This window comes from Pelophylax lessonae (genome assembly GCF_965119305.1).
Source record: "Pelophylax lessonae genome assembly, chromosome: 6".
Classification (NCBI taxonomy): Eukaryota; Metazoa; Chordata; class Amphibia; order Anura; family Ranidae; genus Pelophylax; species Pelophylax lessonae.
In genome coordinates, this window is record NC_138773.1 from 20,190,859 (window position 1) to 20,216,244 (window position 25,386).

The 25,386-nt window shown below is 39.9% G+C and overlaps 1 protein-coding gene across 1 annotated transcript in view; it reads right to left on the bottom strand.

Annotated features, from left to right (window-relative positions):
* The window catches only part of LOC309558474 (transmembrane protease serine 9-like), a 182,598-nt gene that overhangs the window by 15,987 nt on the left and 141,225 nt on the right, over nucleotides 1-25,386 (bottom strand). The window contains 4 exon segments of the mRNA XM_082261545.1: nucleotides 2,448-2,649; nucleotides 12,342-12,485; nucleotides 16,889-16,913; nucleotides 23,030-23,359. Of these exon segments, the coding sequence (XP_082117671.1) occupies nucleotides 2,448-2,649; nucleotides 12,342-12,485; nucleotides 16,889-16,913; nucleotides 23,030-23,359 (701 nt within the window).

Consider the following 25,386-nt stretch of genomic DNA (forward strand, 5'->3'; position numbering starts at 1 on the left):
AATGGTGGCTACTGCATCTTTATATCACATGATTTACACAGCCATTTTTGAAACACAAATTTTCAGGACAACATATACTTTAATCAATTTTAGGGCATCTAAAAAAATATATATAATAATCAATTTTTAGTCAAATATAAAAGATGTTACATCAAGTAAATAGATACCCAACATATCATGCTATAAATGTGTGCACGCTTGTAGAATGGAGACAAACTATGGTGCTTTATTTAAGGTTTACCCCCCCCCCCCCCAAGGGTTTTTGCTACCAACTACTAAGTCATGTTTTGTGAAGGGGTCAAATACCGTTTTCACTCATTAAAATGCAAATCAGTTTATAACTTTTTTGAAATGCGTTTTTCTGGATATTTTTGTTGTTATTCTGTCTCCTACTGTTAAAATAAACCGACTATTAAATGATAGACTGATCATTTATTTGTCAGTGGGCAAACATACAAGATCTATCATTTAGCCTGTCACTTTTTACATTTGGTAAGGAGTATCTTATTGGTCTGTCTTGGTGGTGGACGTCTCACTTACCCCATACCATAACACTCGGATTTCATGTTAATTCACTTTTTTAATTTTATTATCAGCACTTTATTATGACTGAAGTTTTGGTGTTACATTTATATATAGAGTGCAATATCTTTTTCCCATCTGTTATTTTGGTTTTACGCTATGGCGTTATACATTTTTTTTCCCACATACAACATTATCATCGAGGGGATCGTTTGAGATTGTGAGATCTACCGTATATAGCCTCTGCCGAATTTCTGGAGTCGATGCTATCATTTGGCACTTTTTTTACTGATTTCCAGTAAGCTTTTCATCTACATGGATATCCCCAGTCACGTCCATTATATTTGGTTCTTCACGGACTTTATGGACAATTTATTTATTTATTTTCACTGCATGAAATAAATTTTTCATCTAAATGTTTGATAATTTTTAGCGCGACTTGTATTTATTATTGTTCTTTGGGGTGTTGGTCACACTTGAAGTCGCTGCTTCACACATATACTTTGGTTGGATTAGCGCAGTTGTTTTTTTCTATTTTAAACATACAAGATCAGCAGGGGATGTACATCATTGTACACTTGATATACATCTTTTTATCCACAGTGAATAAGCTAAGGAACTCAATAGCTGAATGATCTCCTGTCTCCGTTGACGTCCGCTTTAGGAGGAAACGCGTCAGGGAGGAGCGCCACATCGTCATCATTCATTGCCGCGGACCGCGCTGCAGGCGGCCGTGGTTACCTCTCTTCGGTCCAGTCCCGATGTTTTACTAAAGACGTTTCTATGTAAGTGCAACCTTATTGTCTATTATTAAATGGTTGGAAGGTACTGCACTATTTATGAAACACGGTGAGACATTGAAAGGCACCAGAGTGGATACATCCAGACCTAGGCTACCTAGGAAGGAGGCTATTCATCATCAGGAGAGTTTGTGAACAGCTTCACACCAATAATCATCTGGTAAGAGGCTTATCCTCCCTTCTGAATGGTGATTTTCAGCTGTTATCCTCACTTGGGTAATCTCCTTCATCTGGATTCTATTACCTATACGCCCTTACATTTCCATTCTCTGGTAAGGAGCCAATCCAGACATGGTGGTGGGATCACCTGCACCTTAGTTGCTGTGAATCTGACACTGAGGAGTCACTGTAAATCACATCATATCACAGCCTTTGTTTGGATTTGTTTGCACCTTACTTGAATTTCTATTTACATTTTTTTGTTGTCATTTATATCAAAGTGTGATTTATGTATTATTCACTGTTGATTTATATTTGGTCTGTTGGGGCACATTAGTTATACTATTCAGTATTCACTGTGGCACCCCTTATCAGTTTTATTTAATAATTCTGAGATCACGTTATTGGTTTATCTCAACCTGAGTGGTTGACCCATATGAGTTTAGCGCACCTGCTTTTCTATTTCATTATTATTATCCCAATTGTTTCTAAGGTTGCAGCTCTACTTTATTTTTTATCCAGCACACTTTTTCTATACTAATTTTTCATCTAAATGTTTGATCATTTTTAGCGCGACTTGTATTTATTATTGTTCTTTGGGGTGTTGGTCACACTTGAAGTCACTGCTTCACACATATACTTTGGTTGGATTAGCGCAGTTGTTTTTTTTCTATTTTAAACATACAAGATCAGCAGGGGATGTACATCATTGTACACTTGATGTACATCTTTTTATCCACAGTGAATAAGCTAAGGAACTCAATAGCTGAATGAGGGGCCCAATATTAGCACTCACACAGAGGCTCTTTGGTGAAGAAAACCAATCAATAATGATCAGTGATGCACACTTAACCGTTCAGGATGGACACTGTATCAGTATACATGCCCATGATTGAGTTTTAGAAACATTGAATGATTGGTGCCTGATGGAAGAATTGGTATATAAAGGTAACATGTTATACTTACTAGTGGATGCAATGCGCTGCCGTCATAACCCACTCCTGTGAGATCAGGGAGCCCCCACATAAAAACTCTCCATCTGCTTCTTTATTTATGAGACCGACCTGCCAGGGCCACTCCCCATCCAACGCATTTGTACCACCAACTATCCGACTGGACACCAAGGGCGAACCGCACACTGAATTTGCAGCACCCAAAGCATTGTCCACTACCACAAGCAAAAAAAAAAAAAAAAAAAGAATTTAATTTGAATTGGTTTTACCTTCGACAATAAAATTATTATTTACATACTGTAAATACATAAACATATATACATAAATAATACACACAAACAAAATGAAACTATATATGTATGTTAGCTTTCCAGAGATACACATCCATGATCCATTCTGATATCAGAGATTTTGATGACACTGATTTCATCCTCGTACTTTCAACATCACGTCCAACAAATTAAATTGCCAAAAGGAACTCAGGCTGCAATACACACCATTTCTCTGGTGCTGTCCCCCACAGAAATTCCTTTACAACACAAGTTATTCTCAGTGTTCTGGATTAATTGACACCCAGCATCATTCTATCTGGAAGATTGAGACAATCTTGTGAATAAAGTGCATCGCCATGGCACCCTTCATTCACAATGCAACAATGCAGAGAGTGACGCTGTCCTCATTATGTCTGCATCCTTAAAGTGGACCTTCATGCCTCGTACACACGTACCGATCGTCGGCCGGACGATCGGCCGTCTTTTGTCCAGGGCTGTCGTGTCTGTTGAAAACTGCAAAAGACTGCACACGAATTTTGTTGGCCAACAACAGCCGACTGCAGAAGTGATGTCATGTGATGGTTAACTTTCCGTGTCTTTTTTCTTTTCTGAGCATGCCCAGTCTTGCAAATCTGCTGTCTGTTGGCCGAAATCTGTACTGACTGGCGAACAATCGGCCGTTCTGGTGTCGGCATACAAAACTTTTAATGCTTGCACGACAGATTCTGTTCGGCCGAAAGTGCGCTGTCGGCTGTCGGAAGCATCACACTAACAAGCCGAAAATCGGCCGATCGGTCGTCGGCCGAATCTTTTCGGCCGACAATCTGCACGTGTGTACGGGGCATCAGTCATGTTTTCATCTTTCAATTCTCTGCCCCTGTTTTAACTTTGGATTGTAAAACATTTTATCTTTCTGACAGTAAATACCTTATACAGCCCACTTCCTCTTTCTTGTCTGGTAATTAGCCTAGGGCTCCTTCTCTCACTCTTGTGAGAGCTTGACAACAAGTGAGTAGGGATGAGTCATAGGAGAGCCAAGAAGAGCTGCAGAGCTGGCAGGGGCTGGATAAGGGTGGAGATAACAGGAGACTGCAGAGATCCATGAGTATTACTCAAGAGAGGAGAATTGTGAAGGCACACAATGGTGTGAGTGTGTCTATCTATCTATCTATCTATCTATCTATCTATCTATCTATCTATCTATCTATCTATCTATCTATCTATCTATCTATCTATCTATCTATCTATCTATCTATCTATCTATCTATCTATCTATCTATCTATCTATCTATCTATCTATCTATCTATCTATCTATCTATCTATCTATCTATCTATCTATCTATCTATCTATCTATCTATATATCTCTCTCTCTCTCTCTATATATATATATATATATATATATATATATATATATATATATATATATATATATATATATATGTGTGTGTGTGTATATATGTGTATACAGTATATATATATGTGTGTGTCTCTGTGTATCTGTGTAAATCCAGGAAGGGAACAGGCAGCAACTTTAGCTGGCCACAGTTAAAATGGCTGCAGTCAGACTTAGAGGAGGGAGATTTCTGCAGCATATTTGGTAAATTCAAAATCACAGTATATATAAAATAATATGCAAAGTGGGTGGAGGGAAGCTTCAGAATGGCAAAGATTTTTATTACAAATTATGACTGCAGTTCCTCTTTTTAAGAACAGCCCACCGTGTACCAGATCTGAAAAGAAAGATGACCCTGCACCTCATGTGATCAGCCTGAAGACTTGGTTAGAGGTTAAATGGACATCTAGTGAACCTAAAACAATCAATGCAATTAGTGATTACCTAACCACTAATACATTTCTTAATTAAATTTACCAATAACACGTGTTGCCTGCTGTAACATTAAAAAGTGATCTCCCCCCCCCCCCCACACAATACAGGTAAATAAAAATACAGAAATAGTGTAGCACAACACTCATTTATCCCAACAATTCAATACATAAATAACCAAAAATAAAAACCAATACATCAATAACCAAAAATAAAAACCAATACATCAATAACCAAAAATAAAAACCAATACATCAATAACCAAAATTAAAAACCAATACATCAATAACCAAAACTAAAAACCAATACATCAATAACCAAACATAAAAACCAATACATCAATAACCAAACATAAAAAACAATACATCAATAACCAAACATAAAAACCAATACATCAATAACCAAACATGAAAACCAATACATCAATAACCAAACATAAAAACCAATACATCAATAACCAAAAATAAAAACCAATACATCAATAACCAAACATAAAAACCAATACATCAATAACCAAAAATAAAAACCAATACATCAATAACCAAACATAAAAAACAATACATCAATAACCAAACATAAAAACCAATACATCAATAACCAAACATAAAAACCAATACATCAATAACCAAAAATAAAAACCAATACATCAATAACCAAACATAAAAACCAATACATCAATAACCAAAAATAAAAACCAATACATCAATAACCAAACATAAAAACCAATACATCAATAACCGAACATAAAAACCAATACATCAATAACCAAAAATAAAAACAAATACATCAATAACCAAAAATAAAAACCAATACATCAATAACCAAACATAAAAAAATAATAAATTTTTGGTATAATATTTGTAGGGATAATATATATATTAGCAACAGAGTCCAGTGACAATAATATAAGTCCAGCTTCCTTAAATGATGAGAATAATATAAATGAATAGGGATGATCGAACGGTTCGGGTCCACCATCGGTTCGGCCCGAACATTGGGTGTTCGAGGTTCGGCCGAATTTAGAACTTTTTGCCCAAAAAGTTCGGAATTCGGCAACCAGAACCGCCCAAAATGCAATGCTTCAGGAAATGGGCTTTAAAAGCCCGTGATTGGACCAGAACCATTAGCAAAAGCCAATTGAGGGGGCAGGAGAATGCTGGGAATGTGATTGGAGTGACTAGGGGGTCCCTAGACCAATCATTAGTGAATACGCCCCCCAGTATATAAGATCGCCCCCACCATATTCCCAGCATTGTTATACTGGACATGGAAGAGAGTGGAAGCAGTTCTGTTAATTTTACTTTAAAAGTGTCATTTAGCTATTTTTAGTGTGAGGAAAGGGATATCTAGTGTAGTTAGAGTGCTCCTTTACACTTAAGTTAGCTTCAAAAATTTAGTTTCTGTAGGGAAAGTGTTAAGTGTCAGGGGACCGTAGTGTAGTGTAGGGTTAACTGGCAGTGACTGCTATGGAAGGGTGACAAAACCCTTCCATAGCAGGGTGACCGCTATAGAGAAATGATCATTTCTCTGAGTTGCTTCGGGACAGGCATGTGGCTTCTCACCAGCCAAGCATTTTTTATGCTGCAGGGGCTGCCACTGCCAGTGCTTTTTTGAGGACATGTTTGATGTCAGACATGACATCTGAACATGTGTATAGGGGGTATATATAGACATATATGTCTGTATATATACCCCTAGACATATATAGGTGTGATAGTAGCAGAAATAAATGCTTGCGCTAATGAAATCATTTACAGTAATATATTTCTGCTACTATCACACCTATATATGTCTAGGGGTATATATTCAGACATATATGTGTATATATACCCCCTATACACATGTTCAGATGTTTTGCCTGCCTCAAAAGAACCCCAAAAAATGCCAAAAAAACGCTAGCGTCAAAAAAAAAAAATGCCCAGGTGTGTTTTTGCTGGCATTTTTTGGGGGGTTTTGGAGGCAGGCAAAACATCAGAACTTGTGCACAGTACCACTATACACAAGTTCAGATGTTTTTCCTGACTGCAAAGAACCCAAAAAAATGCCTTCTATTAAACCGGCAAGGTGTTACAGCAGAGAAGCCATATTCCTGTGCTTAAAGTTTTCTAATACAAACGATCTTTTTTTTTATGGTTCTGGACATGCTACAGAGCTGAAACTTCACAGGTACACCTTTTAGACCCCCCAGACACAAAATCACACAAAAAACAGTTCTTAAAAATTGTCATTTTTGATAAAAAAGCCAATGATTGAAAAATTATAAAAAAAAAAAAAAAAAAAGAGATTTTTTTATTTTTACTTTGGATTTCAGATCTGGGGGGTCTAAAAAGTGTACATGTGAAGTTTCAGCTCTGTAGCATGTCCAGAACCATAAAAAAAAAGATTGTTTGTATTAGAAAACTTTAAGCACAGGAATATGGCTTCTCTGCTGTAACACCTTGCCGGTTTAATAGAAGGCATTTTTTTGGGTTCTTTGCAGTCAGGAAAAACATCTGAACTTGTGTATAGTGGTACTGTGCACAAGTTCTGATGTTTTGCCTGCCTCCAAAACCCCCCAAAAAATGCCAGCAAAAACACACCTGGGCATTTTTTTTTTTGACGCTAGCGTTTTTTTTGGCATTTTTTGGGGTTCTTTTGAGGCAGGCAAAACATCTGAACATGTGTATAGGGGGTATATATAGGCATATATGTCTGAATATATACCCCTAGACATATATAGGTGTGATAGTAGCAGAAATATATTACTGTAAATGATTTCATTAGCGCAAGCATTTATTTCTGCTACTATCACACCTATATATGTCTAGGGGTATATATTCAGACATATATGTCTATATATACCCCCTATACACATGTTCAGATGTTTTGCCTGCCTCAAAAGAACCCCAAAAAATGCCAAAAAAAACGCTAGCGTCAAAAAAAAATGCCCAGGTGTGTTTTTGCTGGCATTTTTTGGGAGTTTTGGAGGTAGGCAAAACATCAGAACTTGTGCACAGTACTACTATACACAAGTTCAGATGTTTTTCCTGACTGCAAAGAACCCAAAAAAATGCCTTCTATTAAACCGGCAAGGTGTTACAGCAGAGAAGCCATATTCCTGTGCTTAAAGTTTTCTAATACAAACGATCCTTTTTTTTATGGTTCTGGACATGCTACAGAGCTGAAACTTCACATGTACACTTTTTAGACCCCCCAGATCTGAAATCCAAAGTAAAAATAAAAAAATCTTTTTTTTTTTTTTTTTTTTATAATTTTTCAATCATTGGCTTTTTTATCAAAAATGACAATTTTTAAGAACTTTTTTTTGTGTGATTTTGTGTCTGGGGGGTCTAAAAAGTGTACCTGTGAAGTTTCAGCTCTGTAGCATGTCCAGAACCAGAAAAAAAGATCATATAGGTGTTAAAGTTAAAGGAGGCTCCCGAACCACATCCCTGTTCTACTGAAAAATTATCTCTTTTTTTTCATGGTTCTGGACATGCTACAGAGCTGAAACTTCACATGCACACCTTTTAGACCCCCAGATACTAAATCCAAAGTAAAAATCAAAAAATCTCTTTTTTTTTTTTTTTTTTAATTTTTCAATAATTGGCTTTTTTATCAAAAATGACAATTTTTAAGAACTTTTTTTTGTGTGATTAATAGTTAATGGGGCATGACCCAGAACCCTAGGCACTTTTTAGGGGCATTTATTGGGTTTTGGGGCTTCAAAATGGTGTTTTTTGATTACCGAAGTTCGGGTCCCATTGATTTCAATGGGGTTCTGAAATCCGAACCGAACTTTCGTGAAGTTCGGGTGTTCTGGTCGAACCGAACTTTTCAAAAGTTCGATCATCCCTATAAATGAACACCCGAGTGTCTTAGTTCATGAATGTGCACAGAGGTGTAAACTAATATTGAAGACACTCAGGTGTTGATTTTTATTATCTTCATTATTTAAGGAAGCTGGAATTTTGTTACATTATTGTCACTGGACTCTGTTGCTAATATATATATTATCCCTACTAATTTTATTATATCATGAAAATAATTGTTTATTTTTAGTTTTTTAGAGGCATTTGATGTATTGATGTGTTAGGTTATATGAGTGTTGCTCTACACTATCTTTTATTTTTAAATAGACATCTGTCTGCTCTAAATAAATAAGAGAGTTGGGTGACTTATTTCTAGCAGATTTTGTCTAAGTAGCCAGTGGCGTAGCGTGGGTTGTCAGCACCCGGAGCAAGGCAAGTAATTTGCCCCCCTAACCCGCGGGATTTTAGCACTCGAGTCTCTTCCACTAGATTAGTTAAAGAAACCCTTACCCCCTAAGCACATGTATTGTTTGTTATGAAAATACTGATGTAATTAAAATAAAATGCATCTAAATACAAGTTTGAATGACCAGCGTGCCCCCTTTCAATGCAGAATGACCAGCGTGCCCCCTTTCAATGCAGAATGACCAGCGTGCCCCCTTTCGATGCAGAGAGAACAGCGTGCCCCCTTTCGATGCAGAATGACCAGTGTGCCCCCTTTCGATGCAGAATGACCAGTGTGCCCCTTTTCGATGCAGAATGACCAGCGTGCCCCCTTTCGATGCAGAATGACCAGTGTGCCCCTTTTCAATGCAGAGAGATCATCGTGCCCCCTTTTGTTGCAGACAGACCAGCGTGCCCCCATTCAATGCAGAGACTTACCTGCAGCGGTGGCTTCTCCTCAGTTCCCACTCTGTGACAGCGCCAGGCTGCTGACTCACTCGCTGCTAAACTGACTGAGCAGTGAAGAGAGGCAGCATAGGCGGGTCTTGGCTTGCAATGCCACCCCACCCTACACCAATGGACAGGTGAGGCACAGTCCAGCCCCGCCCCGACCTGCCATTTTCAGCCATAGGGCGGCCACGCTGGACATCTCCCAGCCTAAAGATGGAGGCAGCCGCAGACAGTGTGTGAACTGTGTATGTCAGAGTCAGACAGAGTGACACTGCGGATGCGCCCCCCCAGATGTTGCGCCCGGTGCGGCCGGCCCCCCCTGCACCCCCCACGCTACGCCACTGTAAGTAGCTCAAGGGTCCTTTCACACGGGCGGTGCGCCCGACGGAGTCCGTTCTGCTCAGCGGGGGATCGATCTGCCAATCCCCGCTGAGCAGGAGGATGACAGCTCTGTCTCTGCTCTGTGTGCAGAGACTGAGCTGTCAGATCCCCGCTGTCCCCTATGGGGAGATCGGGTGAGAATGGACCGCCTGTCCGTTATCATCCGATCCCATCCAATCCGATCCCCCAGACGGATGGAAAATAGATAGCAGAGATCAGATAGCAGAGATGTCTTCGCTGACATCCGCCGCTCCATAGAGCTGCATGGAGCATCGGATCCGATCCGCCTGAAAAACTGACAGGCGGATCGGATCGGAAACCGAATGTGAAAGGGGCCCAACAGGTGAAATTGAGCTACAACAAAAATTAGCTGAGAAATCAGAAATTTTAAAGTAAAAATTAAATGAGCTAAAATCACTCTGCACACCCCTAGTTACAATGATCTCAGTGATCTTCAGGTCAGAATAGCAAGATTAGACAGAGGATTCCCAGATATAGTGATGGGAACCTCATTGGGGCCCCAGTTTTCTTTGTTTAACTTTTTGTTTGGCAGCCCTTCATAGGGAAACAACAAAAAAGCAGCGCCTTTTTTTTTTTTGTTTGTTTTTTTGTTTATTTTTATGTAGAGCCTCTCCTCACTCCAGCTAGCGGCCACTAAGTACAGCCTCACTTATTTGGATTATCACCACCATTGACATTTGATTACTGTCTTGGACTTCCCTACCATCTACCCCAATTCCCAACAGTTGTCCAAGTATATACCTGCAGCCCTGTCTACACTAGTAGTGTGCCATAATATCAGTGTCAGGACAAGGTCATCTAGAGCCCAGGGCAAGCATGCCAAATTGCTCCCCCCCAAGATGTATGAAAATTGTGTTTCAAAAATCTCACTCCCCCCCCCCCATAAAAATCGAGCAGTAATCTGCATGTACACATCTTTGCCCCCCAGCTGAAATCCTCTCTCCCCATATGCCCCCAGCTTAAATTCTCCCCAAAAAATGTCCCCCTCTTAGCACAAATCTTCTATCCCAAAAATGTCCTCTCCAAACATAATTCCTCTCCCCTTCCCCACGCCAAATTCACCCAACACAAATTTCCCTTTCCCCCAATCTTTCCCAGTATAGCACAAATCCCTCCCACCCAAACTTCCCCTTTTAGCACAAATACCCTTCAATAATCCCAAATAGCATAAATCCCCCTCCCCCTCTCCAAAAAAAAAATATCCTAGCACAAATCCCTTCCCCTAACTTAGCACAAATCTTCTACCCCAAAAATGTCCTCTCCGAGCATAATTCCTCTCCCCTTCCCACGCCAAATCCACCCAACACAAATTCCCCTTTCCCTCCCAATCTTTCCCAGCATAGCACAAATCCCTCCCCCCCAAAGTTCCCCTCCTAGCACAAATACCTCCCAATCATCCCAAATAGCATAAATCCCTCTCCCCCTCTCCAAAAAAAAAAATATCCTAGCACAAATCCCTTCCCCTAACTTAGCACAAATCTTCTACCCCAAAAATGTCCTCTCCGAGCATAATTCCTCTCCCCCTTCCCACGCCAAATCCACCCAACATGAATTCCCCTTTACCCCAATCTTTCCCAGCATAGCACAAATCCCTCCCACCCAAAGTTCCCCTCCTAGCACAAATACCCCACAATAATCCCAAATAGCATAAATCCCTCTCCCCCTCTCCAAAAAAAAATATCCTAGCACGAATCCCTTCCCCTAACTTAGCAAAAATCTTCTACCCCACAAATGTCCTCTCCGAGCATAATTTCTCTCCCCTTCCCACGCCAAATCCACCCAACACGAATTCCCCTTTCCCCCCCAATCTTTCCCAGCATAGCACAAATCCCTCCCACCCAAAGTTCCCCTCCTAGCACAAATACCCCCCAATAATCCCAAATAGCATAAATCCCCCTCCCCCTCTCCAAAAAAAAATATCCTAGAACGAATCCCTTCCCCTAACTTAGCACAAATCTTCTACCCCAAAAATGTCCTCTCCGAGCATAATTCCTCTCCCCTTCCCACGCCAAATCCACCCAACATGAATTCCCCTTTCCCCCAATCCTTCCCAGCATAGCAAAAATCCCCCCCACCCAAAGTTCCCCTCCTAGCACAAATACCCCCCAATCATCCCAAATAGCATAAATCCCCCTCCCCCTCTCCAAAAAAAAAATATCCTAGCACAAATCAATTCCCCTAACTTAGCACAAATCTTCTACCCCAAAAATGTCCTCTCCGAGCATAATTCCTCTCCCCTTCCCACGCAAAATCCACCCAACATGAATTCCCTCTTCCCCCAATCTTTCCCAGCATAGCGAAAATCTCCCCCCCCCACCCAAAGTTCCCCTCCTAGCACAAATACCCCCCAATCATCCCAAATAGCATAAATCCCCCTCCCCTCTAAAAAAAAAAAGATCCTAGCACAAATCCCTTCCCCTAACTTTTCTAGCACGAACCTACCAAATCCCCCCTCCTAGCACAAGTCATGTTCCCCCCTCCCAACCCAAATCACCTCCCCAAATTCCCCCTTCTGGAACCATTCTTACCATCTGTCGCCCACAATTTCCTCCTCCCAACAAAAATCCCCTCCCCCCAATCTCCTTGAGGTGCCCCCCTCAACTCACATGACACCACAGTGCCCAGGGCGCCCACCCCTTGTCCCGGCCCTGCATAATATTGCTGTTTGTTAGCCCCCCATAGGACCTTAGGTAAGTGCAGAATTTTAGGAGAGACACTTACCTGTGGTGATCAGGATGAGTAGAGCGAGCGCTCCCATTTCTCCAGAGTGGATGGTATTCAGCAGAGATAACTGTAAACCTTTTTCTCCTTCCGCATTATTTTTTGTGCTCCACAATCTTTTTTTTTTTTTGTTTCGTAAAGTCTCTATTTGTTTTACAAGTCAGAACACGTCATATACAAGTCATTCTCTTTCTCGATTCTTTTTTTTTTATTATTAAGTAACTTATTGCTCTATTCCAGCTATGAGTGGATAGACAAGACTTGGGTAGGGAAAGGTTGGAGGAAGAAGGAAAAGTACAAAGTACAACTTGGAAAAATAAAACTGTAACATGGTTATTCTTTATCGGAATTTCAATGCTAAGCACATAAAATGGGCACAGAGTTCCTTGTTATAAAGCATCTGTCTGTCCTGGAAATCATTGTGGAGTAATGTGGGGTTCAGTCTTTCGAAAGGTGAAGGTCTGTTGGTTTGAAGTAGAGCAAGTCAGCACAAATTTTATATTTATAGTGCGTATCGTTGTAAAAATTAGTGCGTCCGTGCAACCTAATCTACTATGACAAACCTTTCCTTTATCAAAGGTGAATGCCTATACTTCAGTATGAGATTTATGGGGTGTGAGTCATTTTCTGTATGAACAAGGAAATTCAGCGGTACCATGTAGGGGGTAGGCTTCTGGGTCAATTGGCAAAGGACTACTATTGATTTTTGATTTGTGTTTTTGGACATCTCACCCAAAGGATTTTATAATTGGGCAGAACTAACAGAGGGCAAATTAAAGTGTCACTAATAATTCTATCAGAGGAGTGGATATGGTGCTGCTTATAGAGTGTATCCCTTTAGGTGTGCTTGTAATTGGTGTGTTAGGTGAAGTGATCCACTGAACAGATTGGCAATTAACCAGTTGCCAACCACCCGTCGCACATTTACTGCGGCAAGGTGGCTCAGCTGAGCGCGCGAACCAACGTAAATGTTGGTTGGACGCGCACGGGGCTAGGGGGTTCAGAACCAATCAGTCATCAGGTCCAGGCTCTGAAAAAGAGGCTAAGCCTCGAAACGCGTAAGCCTTTACAGCTTCAGGGGACAGTAAACCCTTGGATCTCGATGCTGAGGACTGCATACCTTGATATGCTTTTATCAAGAACTCGTTTGTGAGTATTTTAACCTTTCTTTTTAATAAACCTTCTAAAGGATAATGCACTAGGCCGGTGCGCCCTTGTGTTTGCTTGTCATTTTCAGTGATTCCAGACTACCCTGGTTGTGTAAGGGGCAGCAAGTCCGAAGCTTTCCTGTGTTGCCGTGTCGCTAGCTCTAAACAGCTGCAGGATCACAGTTGAGGTGGATAGAGGATTACACTAGGGAACTGGTGCTTTGCACCAACTATTCAATGATTTTTTGGCTTGGACCTGGTGATCGGTACTGACCAATTGCAGAATGTCCTGCACCTGTGTAATGTAAAAAAAGTCATAGGACATGATGGCATCTCCTCTCCTGGAGTCCTTTTCAGTTCCAGCATGAGAGGAGAGAACATCAACTGTGAGTACACAAGCACTACACTGACACCAGTGCACAAAGATTTAAAACAAATCTCCTGCGCTCGAGTGTTGTATGGTGGGGGGAATGAAATGTATATAGACGTTCAAGTGTACTTAAGTTGGTATGGCTTGTGGTCTTGCTGCCCCCTCAGGATCAAGGGTATCCGAAACACATTAAAGGCAACAACAAGAGAAGGGCACCGACCTAGTGCATTACCACTAAAAGTTGTGCTCAGTTGTAAGTGTGACCTTTGTGACCCTGGTAGTTCGGTTACAGGTGTCAGTAGTTTTTTTTTTCATTTTTGTTGTTTTTATATTCATTATTTTTTGCCATTTTGTCTCATTTTTATTTTTTTACAATTTTATTTTTTATTATTTTTTACATACTTTTAGGACCTTTGGTGAAATATCAGGGGTCCCCTGTTGTCTCACTTTTGAGACAGAGAAAGGGACTGAGGACAAAATCATCAGTCCCTTTCTCTGCAGTCTCAGTTGCAGTGAATGAACAAACAGGAATAACTTTGTACAGAGCTTCCCATTTTTTTCATAAGCTAAAGCATGGTACAAGCAGTTTTCTATGCCTCAGCTATTAGTGAATAAAAAGGAAAAAAAAAAAACATTCGGACAAGAAAGGGGACAGTAAATGATAAATTTACCATCCCTTTCCCCTCTCTCTATCCTGACACATCAGGCCATGCCACCACCCTGGTATCCAGGGGAACAGGAGCATGGGGCCTTGTCACAATGGCGACCCATGCAACCCCTGTATGTATGGCCCTGTGTGAAAAGGTGTCTGCTGAATCTTTTTACACCATCCAGTAATGATGAGTGAATGAGTGAATGATCATTCATCAAACCCATCCTAAAATCTGCAAACTGATTTCAATGGGGATGGGAGGACACTTGAAAATCAATTCTTCCCATTTTCAAGGATGATGCCCCCCCCCCCCCCCTGCACCCTCCACGCTACGCCACTGTGGGCAGGGAATTGTCAAACAAAGGTGAACAGGGAGCTGGGCACTGCCATTAAGGGCATGTGCTAATGCAAAAACATGTTTAAAAAAGATCGAACAATGCTCGACAGCCAAAGACAATTAGGTCTCTGTAGGCTCTAATGATCTGTGATTGATTAGCTGCAGGGAAGGCATTAGGTTTCTAAAAGACCCCTAATGTCTCCATATAGAGTACCTGTCACCTTCCACCTGCTTACTCTATCAAAAACAAGGCTTTTTAGCTCCTTTGTGTTAGCAATAAAGTTAAATTAAAGTATTGAAAAATTCAAAAGAAATAAAAACTAGAAAAAAAAAAATGAAAAGCACCCCACCATAGCCCTGGCATATTCACGTAAATGCAAACAAATGTGTAGATGTGCATGTTAACTCTAAAATGATAAACTGTAAAGACTTTAACCTCTTTACGACCGCCCGCCGCAGATGTACTGCGGCAGGCAGCCGCTCCCAGGCGAATCGCCGTACATGTATGGCGCTCGCTCTAGGGAGGTTAGGGGGCGAGTGCACGCTGCCATGCTCCCACCCCCGGGAAAGCCGATGCAGCGGGCAGGCGGCTCCAATTGCTGCCTGACACCTGCGATCGCTCCTCGCTGAGAGAGAAGAACGGTCGGCTGTTGTAAATACATCTGACCGTTCTTCTCCCTGGAATGATCACAGAGCCCCTGTGATCCTTCTATATCGGATCACATGTCTATATGATCATTTTAGAAGCCACGCCCCCCCACAGTTAGAATCACTCCCCTAGGCTCACATTTAACCCCTTGATCACCCATAATGTCAACCCCTTCCCTGCCAGTGTCATTATTACAGTAACAGTGAATATTTATAGCACTGATTACTGTAGTAATGACACTGGTCCCCCCAAAAGTGTCAAAAATGTCAGTCAGGGGTCCGATCTGTCCGCCGCAATGTCGCAGTCCCGCAAAAAAACGCAGATCACCGCCATTACTATTAAAAAATAAAAAAAACTATAAAAATTACATAAATCTTTCCCGTAGTTAGTAGACGTGATAACTTTTGCGCAAACGCGATTTTACGCTTATTGCGATTTTTTTTTTTTTTTTACCAAAAATATGTAGCAGAAAAAAAATTGGCCTAAAATGTTAAAAAATGTTGATATTTAAATTTTTTTTTTTAAATTGTTGCTCTTTTTTTGTTTATAGTGCAAAAAATAAAAATCGCACAGGCTATGAAATACCACCAAAAGAAAGCTCTATTTGTGGGAAAAAAAAGGACATCAATTTTATTTGGGTACAGCTGTCAAGATATGAAAATATATGAAGAGCCTATCATTATATATCGTTATATAGTCAAAGAGTCCCCTTTAATATACTAAAGAATATATTCTTCTAAATGTTTAGAACTCTAGTTGGTATTTAATAGCTGTGTCCCAGTTGTGTTCCAGATGGTATGAAATGTTCTGCCAAAGATATGATAAGATTCCCGGAAAGAGATGTTTATGAAAACAAGCCCTTATTACCGTAAAATGTTATTTTCCCTAACATATTCAATCTTTTTTAATTGTCAGACTAACCTGTCACTACGCCCTTGCTGGGTTAAGATGACCTGATGTGTAACTGGGATTTTCAACAAGGAATGTATTGTCATCCACCTAGACTGTATTGTGAAATCTTGTGTAATCTGTAATTTGGGCTTGTGCCGTTTATGTACTATAAAAGCTGTAACCAAAATGTAATCTGGGTCACATATCTGTTGGAAGATGTGGACCCGCTGTATAGCGTATATTCGGAGTAAACATATGGAGACGAATGCAAACCTGATTGGCGTAGAAGTCCTTTATTTCAACTCAACACAGCGTCACACGACCGTGCAATTGTCTGTTAAAGTAAAGCAGTGCCGAATCGCGAAATAGGGCCTGGTCAGGAAGGGGGGAAATCCTTCCGGCCTTAAGGTGGTTAAAGTGCCATTTCAGGTATTATAGTTTGCCTCCATTTTCTCAGGTGCACACAACTTTGAGTCTTGAGATGTTTGCTATCCTATTACTCAGCCCAACATCCTCTTTTATATTCTACAAGAAAGATTGGCATTATATTGTGTATGTGTGCACTTAAAATCATTTTAGTATGTTTTTTTCCTGAATAAGTGCATTTTATAAATGGCTGCACAAAAATTGTGTGATATATAAATTTGTAATGGACGCTGTTTTATTCTGCAAGGTTTAAGCTTTCAAAAAGTATTCATTTGGGTGTTCTTTAGTTTCAATCATTTTTATTCAATTTAACAAGTCATTAACATGTCATTATCCAACCATCAGCCAGCTTCCATTAAATAAAACAATGTATTTATACACATCAAAACATCAAGTAAAAAGAGCATTCACAAAAATTATCAATCTGTGTTTATTCCTGCTACTCTGATAGGTGGTTTGAATGTGTAGTCCGTTAAACCCTTTATGGCAGATTGATTATAGAGGTGGACAGTAAAGTGTTATAGATAAAAGGACAGAAGAGCAGCTATGACCAAGATAGTCCAGTGAAGGTATAAGTGATTGATGTTTCTTACCGTGAGCCCCGGGCCCCGTTTGGAACTTCTGATTCCAGGTCACCTGATAACTATGATAGCCTCTGATTGGCTATCACAGTGACCAGTCACTGTGAAGCCCGCCCCCGTGTTTTCTGTCTCTGTAAATGGACAAGATCGATATATTGTATCACTCTCTGTCCTTGCTGAGATTGAAAAAAAGTGTGTGTAAAAAAAAAAATATATATATATATATATATATATATAAGTGTAAAAAAAAAAAAATATATATATATATATATATATATATATATATATATATATATATATATATGTATATATATATATATATATATATATATATATATATATATATATATATATATATATATATGTATATATATATATATATATATATATATATATATAAAAAATAACCCTAGATCAAGGTTTGATCTAGGTCAGTGCCAGGGTTAGTGTTTGGGTCAAGGTCAGGGTCAGTTTTTTAGACAGAATTTTTTTTCTAAATTCTTATTAGTGTCAGTGTGTTTTAGGTAGGTTTTAAAGAAGCAAAATGTGCACTATTGTTTCAGGGCTGTACTGCGAGTACAAACAACAGTTCAGTTTTGGGCATCAGTTCTTAAAAAGGATATCGGGGAGCTGGAGAAAGTGCAGAGAAGGGCAACCAAACTGATAAGAGGCATGGAGGAGCTCAGCTATGGGAAAAGATTAGAGAAACTGAATTTATTCTCTCTTGAGAAAAGGAGATTAAGGGGGGATATGATAAATATGTATAAATACATAAGGGATCCATACAGTGAACTTGGTGTGTTGAGTTGTTCACTTTAAGGACAAAACTTTTAAGTCAACACAGAGGACAAGGGGGCACTCTTTACGTCTAGAGGAAAATAGATTTTATCTCCAAATACGGAAAGGTTTCTTCACCGTAAGAGCTGTGAAAATGTGGAATAGGCTCCCTCCAGAGGTGGTTCTGGCCAGCTCACTAGATTGCTTTAACCACTTGCCGACCACTCACTGGAGCTCTACTGCGGCAAAGTGGTTAGTTCCCGTCCAGCGACATAGACCTACGTCGCTGGACTCCTCTCCTTGTGGGCGATCGCCGCTGCTCTTCCCCGATCGTCTGGGAATCAAGTCTGGAGATCCGCCCGCCTGTGTAAACAAAGCGAGCGGATCTCCTAAGTGACAGACAGTGACAGATTGCAGGGTTCAGCATAGCTGAACATCCGATCTGTCCCTGTGTCACTCAGTCACCTCCCCCCACACACGTCAGTAAGCACCAGGCATACATTAACCCCTCCCTCTCCAATAAAATTAACCTCTTCCCTGCCAGTGTAATTTTTACAGTAACAGTGCATATTTATAGCACTGATTACTGCAGTAATGTCACTGGTAACCCCAAAAGTGTCAAAAATGTCAGTCAAGGGTCCGATCTGTCCGCCGCAATGTCGCAGTCCCGCAAAAAAAATCGCAGATCGCCGCCATTACTCGTTAAAAAAAAAAACACCAAAAATGACATAAATCTTTCCCTTAGTTAGTAAACGCAATAACTTTTGCGCAAACCAATCAAAATACGCTTATTGTGATTTTTTTTACCAAACATATGTAGCAGAAAACAAATTGGCCAAAAATTAAAAACAATGTTGATTTTTACATTTTTTTGGGGGGGAATTTCATATAAAAAAATGTGAAAAATATTGTTATTTTTTCAAAATGTACGCTCTTTTTTTGTTTATAGCGCAAAAAGTAAAAATCGTACAGGTGATAAAATACCACCAAAAGAAAGCTCTATTTGAGGGAAAAAAAGGACGTAAATTTCGTTTGGGTACGGTGTCGCGCGACCGCGCAATTGTCAGTTAAATTTGCACAGTGCACAGTTTTTTATTGGTTGAGCCAGATGGACTTGTGTCTTTTTTCAACCTGACTAACTATGTAACTATGAAACAACTAACATACAGATATGTGGTATCGCTGCGATAGTCAGGAGCAGGAGAATTTATTCGGGGTTGTTCTTTGGTGGTAGGGTATGATAGTAGCAAGAAATATACAGTTACATTTTTTACTTTTTTGGGAACGTTTTCCTTTGATAATAATAATAATAAAAAAAAAAAAACAAGAGATATCCATTACCATTTACCACCAAATAAAAGCCCAATTTGTCCTAAAAAAAAAAAAAACGCAGTATAATTCACCTGGATGCATAAAGTAGCTGTGATACGGTTTAATAAGCGTTCCAGAACCTGACACCTTCACATTTTGGTTGTTGGCATCCACCTCATCCATCGCATTGCTTTACAGTACCAAATAAAGAAAATTAAAGACGAGCAAACTTCTAAAAATACGGTACGGTTTTACTAACAAATGTCAAAGTTGCAAAATTGGGCTTAGGCATTTACATTTATTTTACCTTTTGGCAAAAGGGGGTTAAAGGTTGTTAAAAGTTAAGCCAAGCCACAACTGATTAAACATTTTAGAAGGCTGGCAATGATATCTGGAAGGCTGCACTCTTCATAAGATTTATTATTAAAACAGCAAAAAATGAACATCGCCGTGGGGGACAGGAGATGAATAATGCATTTTGTGCCCACTAAGCGCTTAGTCCTTACGAAAAAGAACCAAGAGGGCATGAAAGGGGACCTTATCCATCTCCTGCTCCCAACTGTTCTATGATGTTCATTTTTTGCTGTTTTAACAATAAAGCTTATGAAGAGTGCAGCCATCCGAAATTCATTTCTTGTTCTAGTAGCGGCTGGCGAGCCGGGCGTGCAACTTCTGGAGTAGCTTCTTTCTGTGAGTAACAAAGTACGAGAGCAACAGCCTGGAGCGGTGTGCATTTTTAAAAATATTTTTAGAAGTTTGCTCGTCTTTAATTTTCTTTATTCTGTACTGTCAAGCAATACGATGGATGAGGTGGACGCCAACAACCAAAATGGGAAGGTGTCAAGTTCTGGAATGCTTATTAACACCGAACTTTAAGCATAAACACAATTTGACATAGTTATGTATTTAATAAAAAACTAAATTGGATGGGGTTTTGTATTTTTACATGCAATAGCAAAATACCTACTGTAAATCTGTCTGCCAGCCTCCCATGTTCCTGTTCACAGCAACACTTGAATGGGTCATGCTTGGAGGCAGAAATACCGGTCAAACGGGATATGGGATATTATTTTTGACACAGCATATATACCACTCCATGCAACTGGCATGTAAGAATAACAGGGACAGATGGGAAGGACAGTAAAGCTGTGCCTCGATTACCTATTTGTACAGACTGCAAATGTAAAGAAGACCTTTAGTTTGTAGTTTGAAGTTTGTATGGGGCTTGTAGAGTAATTGTGTACAAAATCACCAAGGCTACATTCACAAGGACAAAGAGATATGGATAGCTAAACACTGCCTGTAGACAAAACAACACTCTGTGCTATTGCCACATAAAAACTAGACATAGCCAGTTTGTGTCTTGCCATAAACTCTGTAGAAATAGCAACCCTTGTGTCCATGGTTGATTGGAGGCTCTATGTGCATGTAACAGCTCTAAAGAAAGGTTAGATGCAAACAGTGGTAGTGCTGACTATTGATTTGTACAGACTATCTGAAAGAATCTACTAATTTCCACCAGAGACCACTCCTGACTGTTCCTTATGCAGCCATGTGAACATAGAAGAGAAGTAAAGAGAGGTTTGACGATACCCCACTATCAGCTGACTCTGGGGCAAAGGAGAATAAAAGTAAATGTACTCTGTGACCCAAAAGAAAAGTATGGCTGAAGAAGGTTGACCCAAAGGAGAATTATGGCTGACATAGGTTGACCCAAAATAGAAGTATGGCTGAAATAGGTTGACCCAAAAGAGAAGTATGGATGAAATAGGTTGACCAAAAGAGAAGTATGGCTGAAGTAGGTTGACCCAAGAGAAAAGTATGGCTGAAGTACGTTGACCCAAAATAGAAGTATGGCTGAAAAAGGTTGACCCAAGAGAAAAGTATGGCTGAAGTACGTTGACCCAAAATAGAAGTATGGCTGAAAAAGGTTGACTCAAACGAGAAGTATGGCTGAAGTAGGTTGACCCAAAATAGAAGTATGGCTGAAATAGGTTGACCCAAAAGAGAAGTATGACTGAAATAGGTTGACCCAAAAGAGAAGTATGACTGAAGTAGGTTGACCCAAAAGAGAAGTATGACTAAAGTAGGTTGACCCAAAAGAGAAGTATGGATGAAATAGGTTGATCCAAAATAGAAGTATGGCTGAAATAGGTTGACCAAAAGAGAAGTATGGCTGAAGTAGGTTGACCAAAGAGAAAAGTATGGCTATGATAGGTTGACAAAAAGAGAAGTATGGCTGAAATAGGTTGACAAAAAGAGAAGTATGGCTGAAATAGGTTGACCCAAAACAGAAGTATGGCTGAAATAGGTTGACCCAAAAGAGAAATATGGCTGAAATAGGTTGACAAAAATAGAAGTATGGCTGAAATAGGTTGACCCAAAAGAGAAGTAAGACTGAAATAGGTTTGACCATGCTTGTCATAATATACATGATTATTATTATTAATATTTTTACTTTTATTGAAAGCACTGGACCCTAGTAGTGCAGTGACTAGGCTGACAGCTATCCTGCTGCCTTCCCTTGATGTAGATATCATTTATGTTGATACTGCCAGCTGCTACACAGAAAGAAATAGGGGTCCCTATCAAAATTTTACTATGGGGCCTTAAATCTATGCCCATGATGGGATTAAATTTAATTTTTCAAGACAGTTCATAAATCTGTGTATGCAGCCTTTTGCATGGAGTTCATTTGAGATTTTACCCTCTCCTTATTCCAAAAAAACTAAAAATGCCAATCGGTGCTTACCAGTTCACATTAAAGCAATAAAGAAAAAAATGAGTCAGTTTCTGCAATACATGTACATCTCCTCATATCTGTCTCTTTAAAAATACTTTAAAGGCCAGCAGCATGAAGACAACACAAACAATGGTGCATGGACTACCATGGGAGTGGGTTCCCCATTGGAAATCAAAAGTGGTGCAATGTATATCTCAAAGGACACTCTGTGGAGACTTATAATATATATATCAATGTAAATAGTGCATGTCTAATAATATAGTGAGAACTGAAACCCAAAAGCATGGTGTCAGTAAGAGTGAACCCAGGTGAGAAGTCCCTTCCAGGTGAGAAGTTGAAGTATTTGTATTAAACATTAGACTACATATATATGCACTTTATTACAGATACAAGCATATGTATCTGCATTGGCTCCTGATGAGTGGAAAGAACCCACGAAACGCGTAGAGCCCTTTTCGATGCTACGCTATTACTACAATTTGATCATTTACTCGCTTTTATTGATTTATCAATGTATTTTTATCGAGAGGTCTAGGTCACTAACTAACACCACCTTCACCACAGGGGTGCGGCGATATGTACGAGTATATACATGTACCATGAGCAATATTATTTAGTCACTGTATTTTGTTACAACTGTATATTGATTTGTTCTCATAAATTTGATCTCATAGCTGTGTGCTTCATTTAAAAGTCCCAAAATTCCCTCCTCTTTTATCTTTAGAAGAATATATCCCATTGTTTAGGTCAGCAGCGATGGCTATTTTTTGTTATATTAATGTCGGCAGAAGAACAGTTAGGACCAGAATCATCCAGCGATGGTGTGAAAGGCTGGATGTGATGGAGCTTCCTTCAAATGCGCTTGATGGCAATGCAGCATTGTGAGATGGAGAGACAGTGGTGGTGTTTCCCGCGCTGTTGAGGCTTCCTCCACATGTCCTCGTTGGTGTAGTGATATTTGACACATCATTGAATGTAACATTCAGGTAGGTGCTGATCCAGTCTTCGTAGGCCGTCACCTGTGTGTACACCCCAGGGAAGTTGGGTTCTGCACATCCTTCGCCCCAGCTCACAATTCCAACTTGGTACCATACGCCCTGGACCTTACACACCAGAGGTCCTCCCGAGTCACCCTGTAAAACATCAATAATCATCAGCTGCACCGACATCTATCTGTTCAGGATAATTCAACAAAATATCTCAATTGTAGCATTCACCTTTACCATAAATGTGTAACTAAACAAACTAGTTGAGCACTCAGGAAATGAGTATGGAATAGGCAGGGCAGAAGAACTTTAAGAAGTAGCAGTCGAGTCAATTTCCATTTGTATAAAGCAACTCTGTTGCCAAGTAAGAAAAATGTCAAAAACCAGGCCCTGCACAGCTGCACCATTTCCAAATGGAGAGCAGAACCCCCACCCATTGTCACAGGGAGGGGGGAATCAGGAATGTAAGGGATAGGTAGTGGAGCATGTTACATGGTTCACCTGAAATACTGAGGTAACATGTAACATACTCCAAAAGGTGAACTCATTCTTTAACCCCCCTCGTTTTACAATAGGCCGGGTGGGGTGTGCCCCCCCCCCGTGGGACCCCCCCGTTGTTCTAGGACAGGCTATGCTCTGAAGCGATCTGTCACCCACTGGGTCCACCAGACACAGCCAATGACAGAACGCTGTACTGGCCTGCTGCTGGTACCATGTGATCGCTCTGGCCAATCACAGCAAATCACATAACACTTAATTCACACCTTTCGCTGTGTACTATTGTGATAAGCTCTGTGATTGGTCACGGTGATCACATAGTACAGACATGGCCATTCACAGCCTATCTGTACCATGTGATTAGCAGTGGCCAATCACAGCTAATCACAATAGTAAACACTGAATGAATAGTTTTCATTTAGAAAAAAAAATGGTTGCTTTTAACTCTAAAATTCACAGTTATAAGCAATCGTAGTGTGTAACAAAAATAGAATAAAAACAATTCTGATCATTTCCCCAGAGTAGTACAATGTTACTATGGTAACACTGTATTGCTCTGGTCACTTTATGAGAAAAAACAAACAAACATTGAAATAGTGTAAAAATTGTAAATAAATTGTAAAAAAAAAAAAATGTCCCTTATTACCACCTCACTAGTTATAGATGACGCTGTATTGCACTAGTGACAGTATGCAAAACATTGTTTTAAAAAATGTAAAAAGAATTGAATTTTTGTAAGAACTTACCGTAAAATTATTTTCTCAAAGTCCTCTGACAGACGCAGCTCTGGAAGCTTCTTCACTAATGGGTTATGTGCGCCCTCTTCAGGAGTAGCTAGGCAGTGAAAGCTTTCACTAGGCACGCCTTTAGGGGCCGTCCTATCCACATGACCCCAGACACACCTGCTCATAGAATCAGTTTTGTAGCAAAGCAGTGAAGGAGAACACAACCAACCCCAACATAGAGGGGCAGAAGCTGCGTCTGTCAGAGGACTCAGAGAAAATAATTTTACAGTAAGTTCTTACAAAAATTAAATTTTCTCTTACGTCCTCTGACAGACGCAGCTCTGGAAGTTTCTTCACTAATGGGACGTTCCCATAGCAGTGTAGGCATGAGGGGTGGGGAGAACGCAACCAACAACTGTTAACGTTTCAACAAGGCTAAAAAACGTAGCCAACAGGGCAACAGAAGCTCAACCATTCCAACAGGAGCTTACCCCAAAACAAAAGTTCATCCCATAAAATAGAACAATATTTTTCACATTCTGCTATATAACATTCCAAAAAAAAAATTAAAAATCAATTCTTTTTTATCATTTTAGGCCAATTTGTATTCTGCTACATATTCTGGGTTAAAAAAATCCCAAAGAGCGTATTTTGGTTTGCGCAAAAGTTATTGCATCTACAAACTAGGGGAAAGATTTATGACATTTTTTTTTAACTAGTAATGGCGGCGATCTGCCATTTTTTAGCAGGACTGGGACATTGTGGCAGACAAATCGGACCCCTAACTGACATTTTTGACACTTTTATGGGGACCAGTGACATTACTACAGTAATCAGTGCTAAAAATATGCACTGTTACTGTAATAATGACACTGGCGGGGAAGGGAATTAACCCAGGGGCGATCAAATGGTTAAGTGTGAGCCAAGGGAGTGTTTTCTAACTGTGAGGGA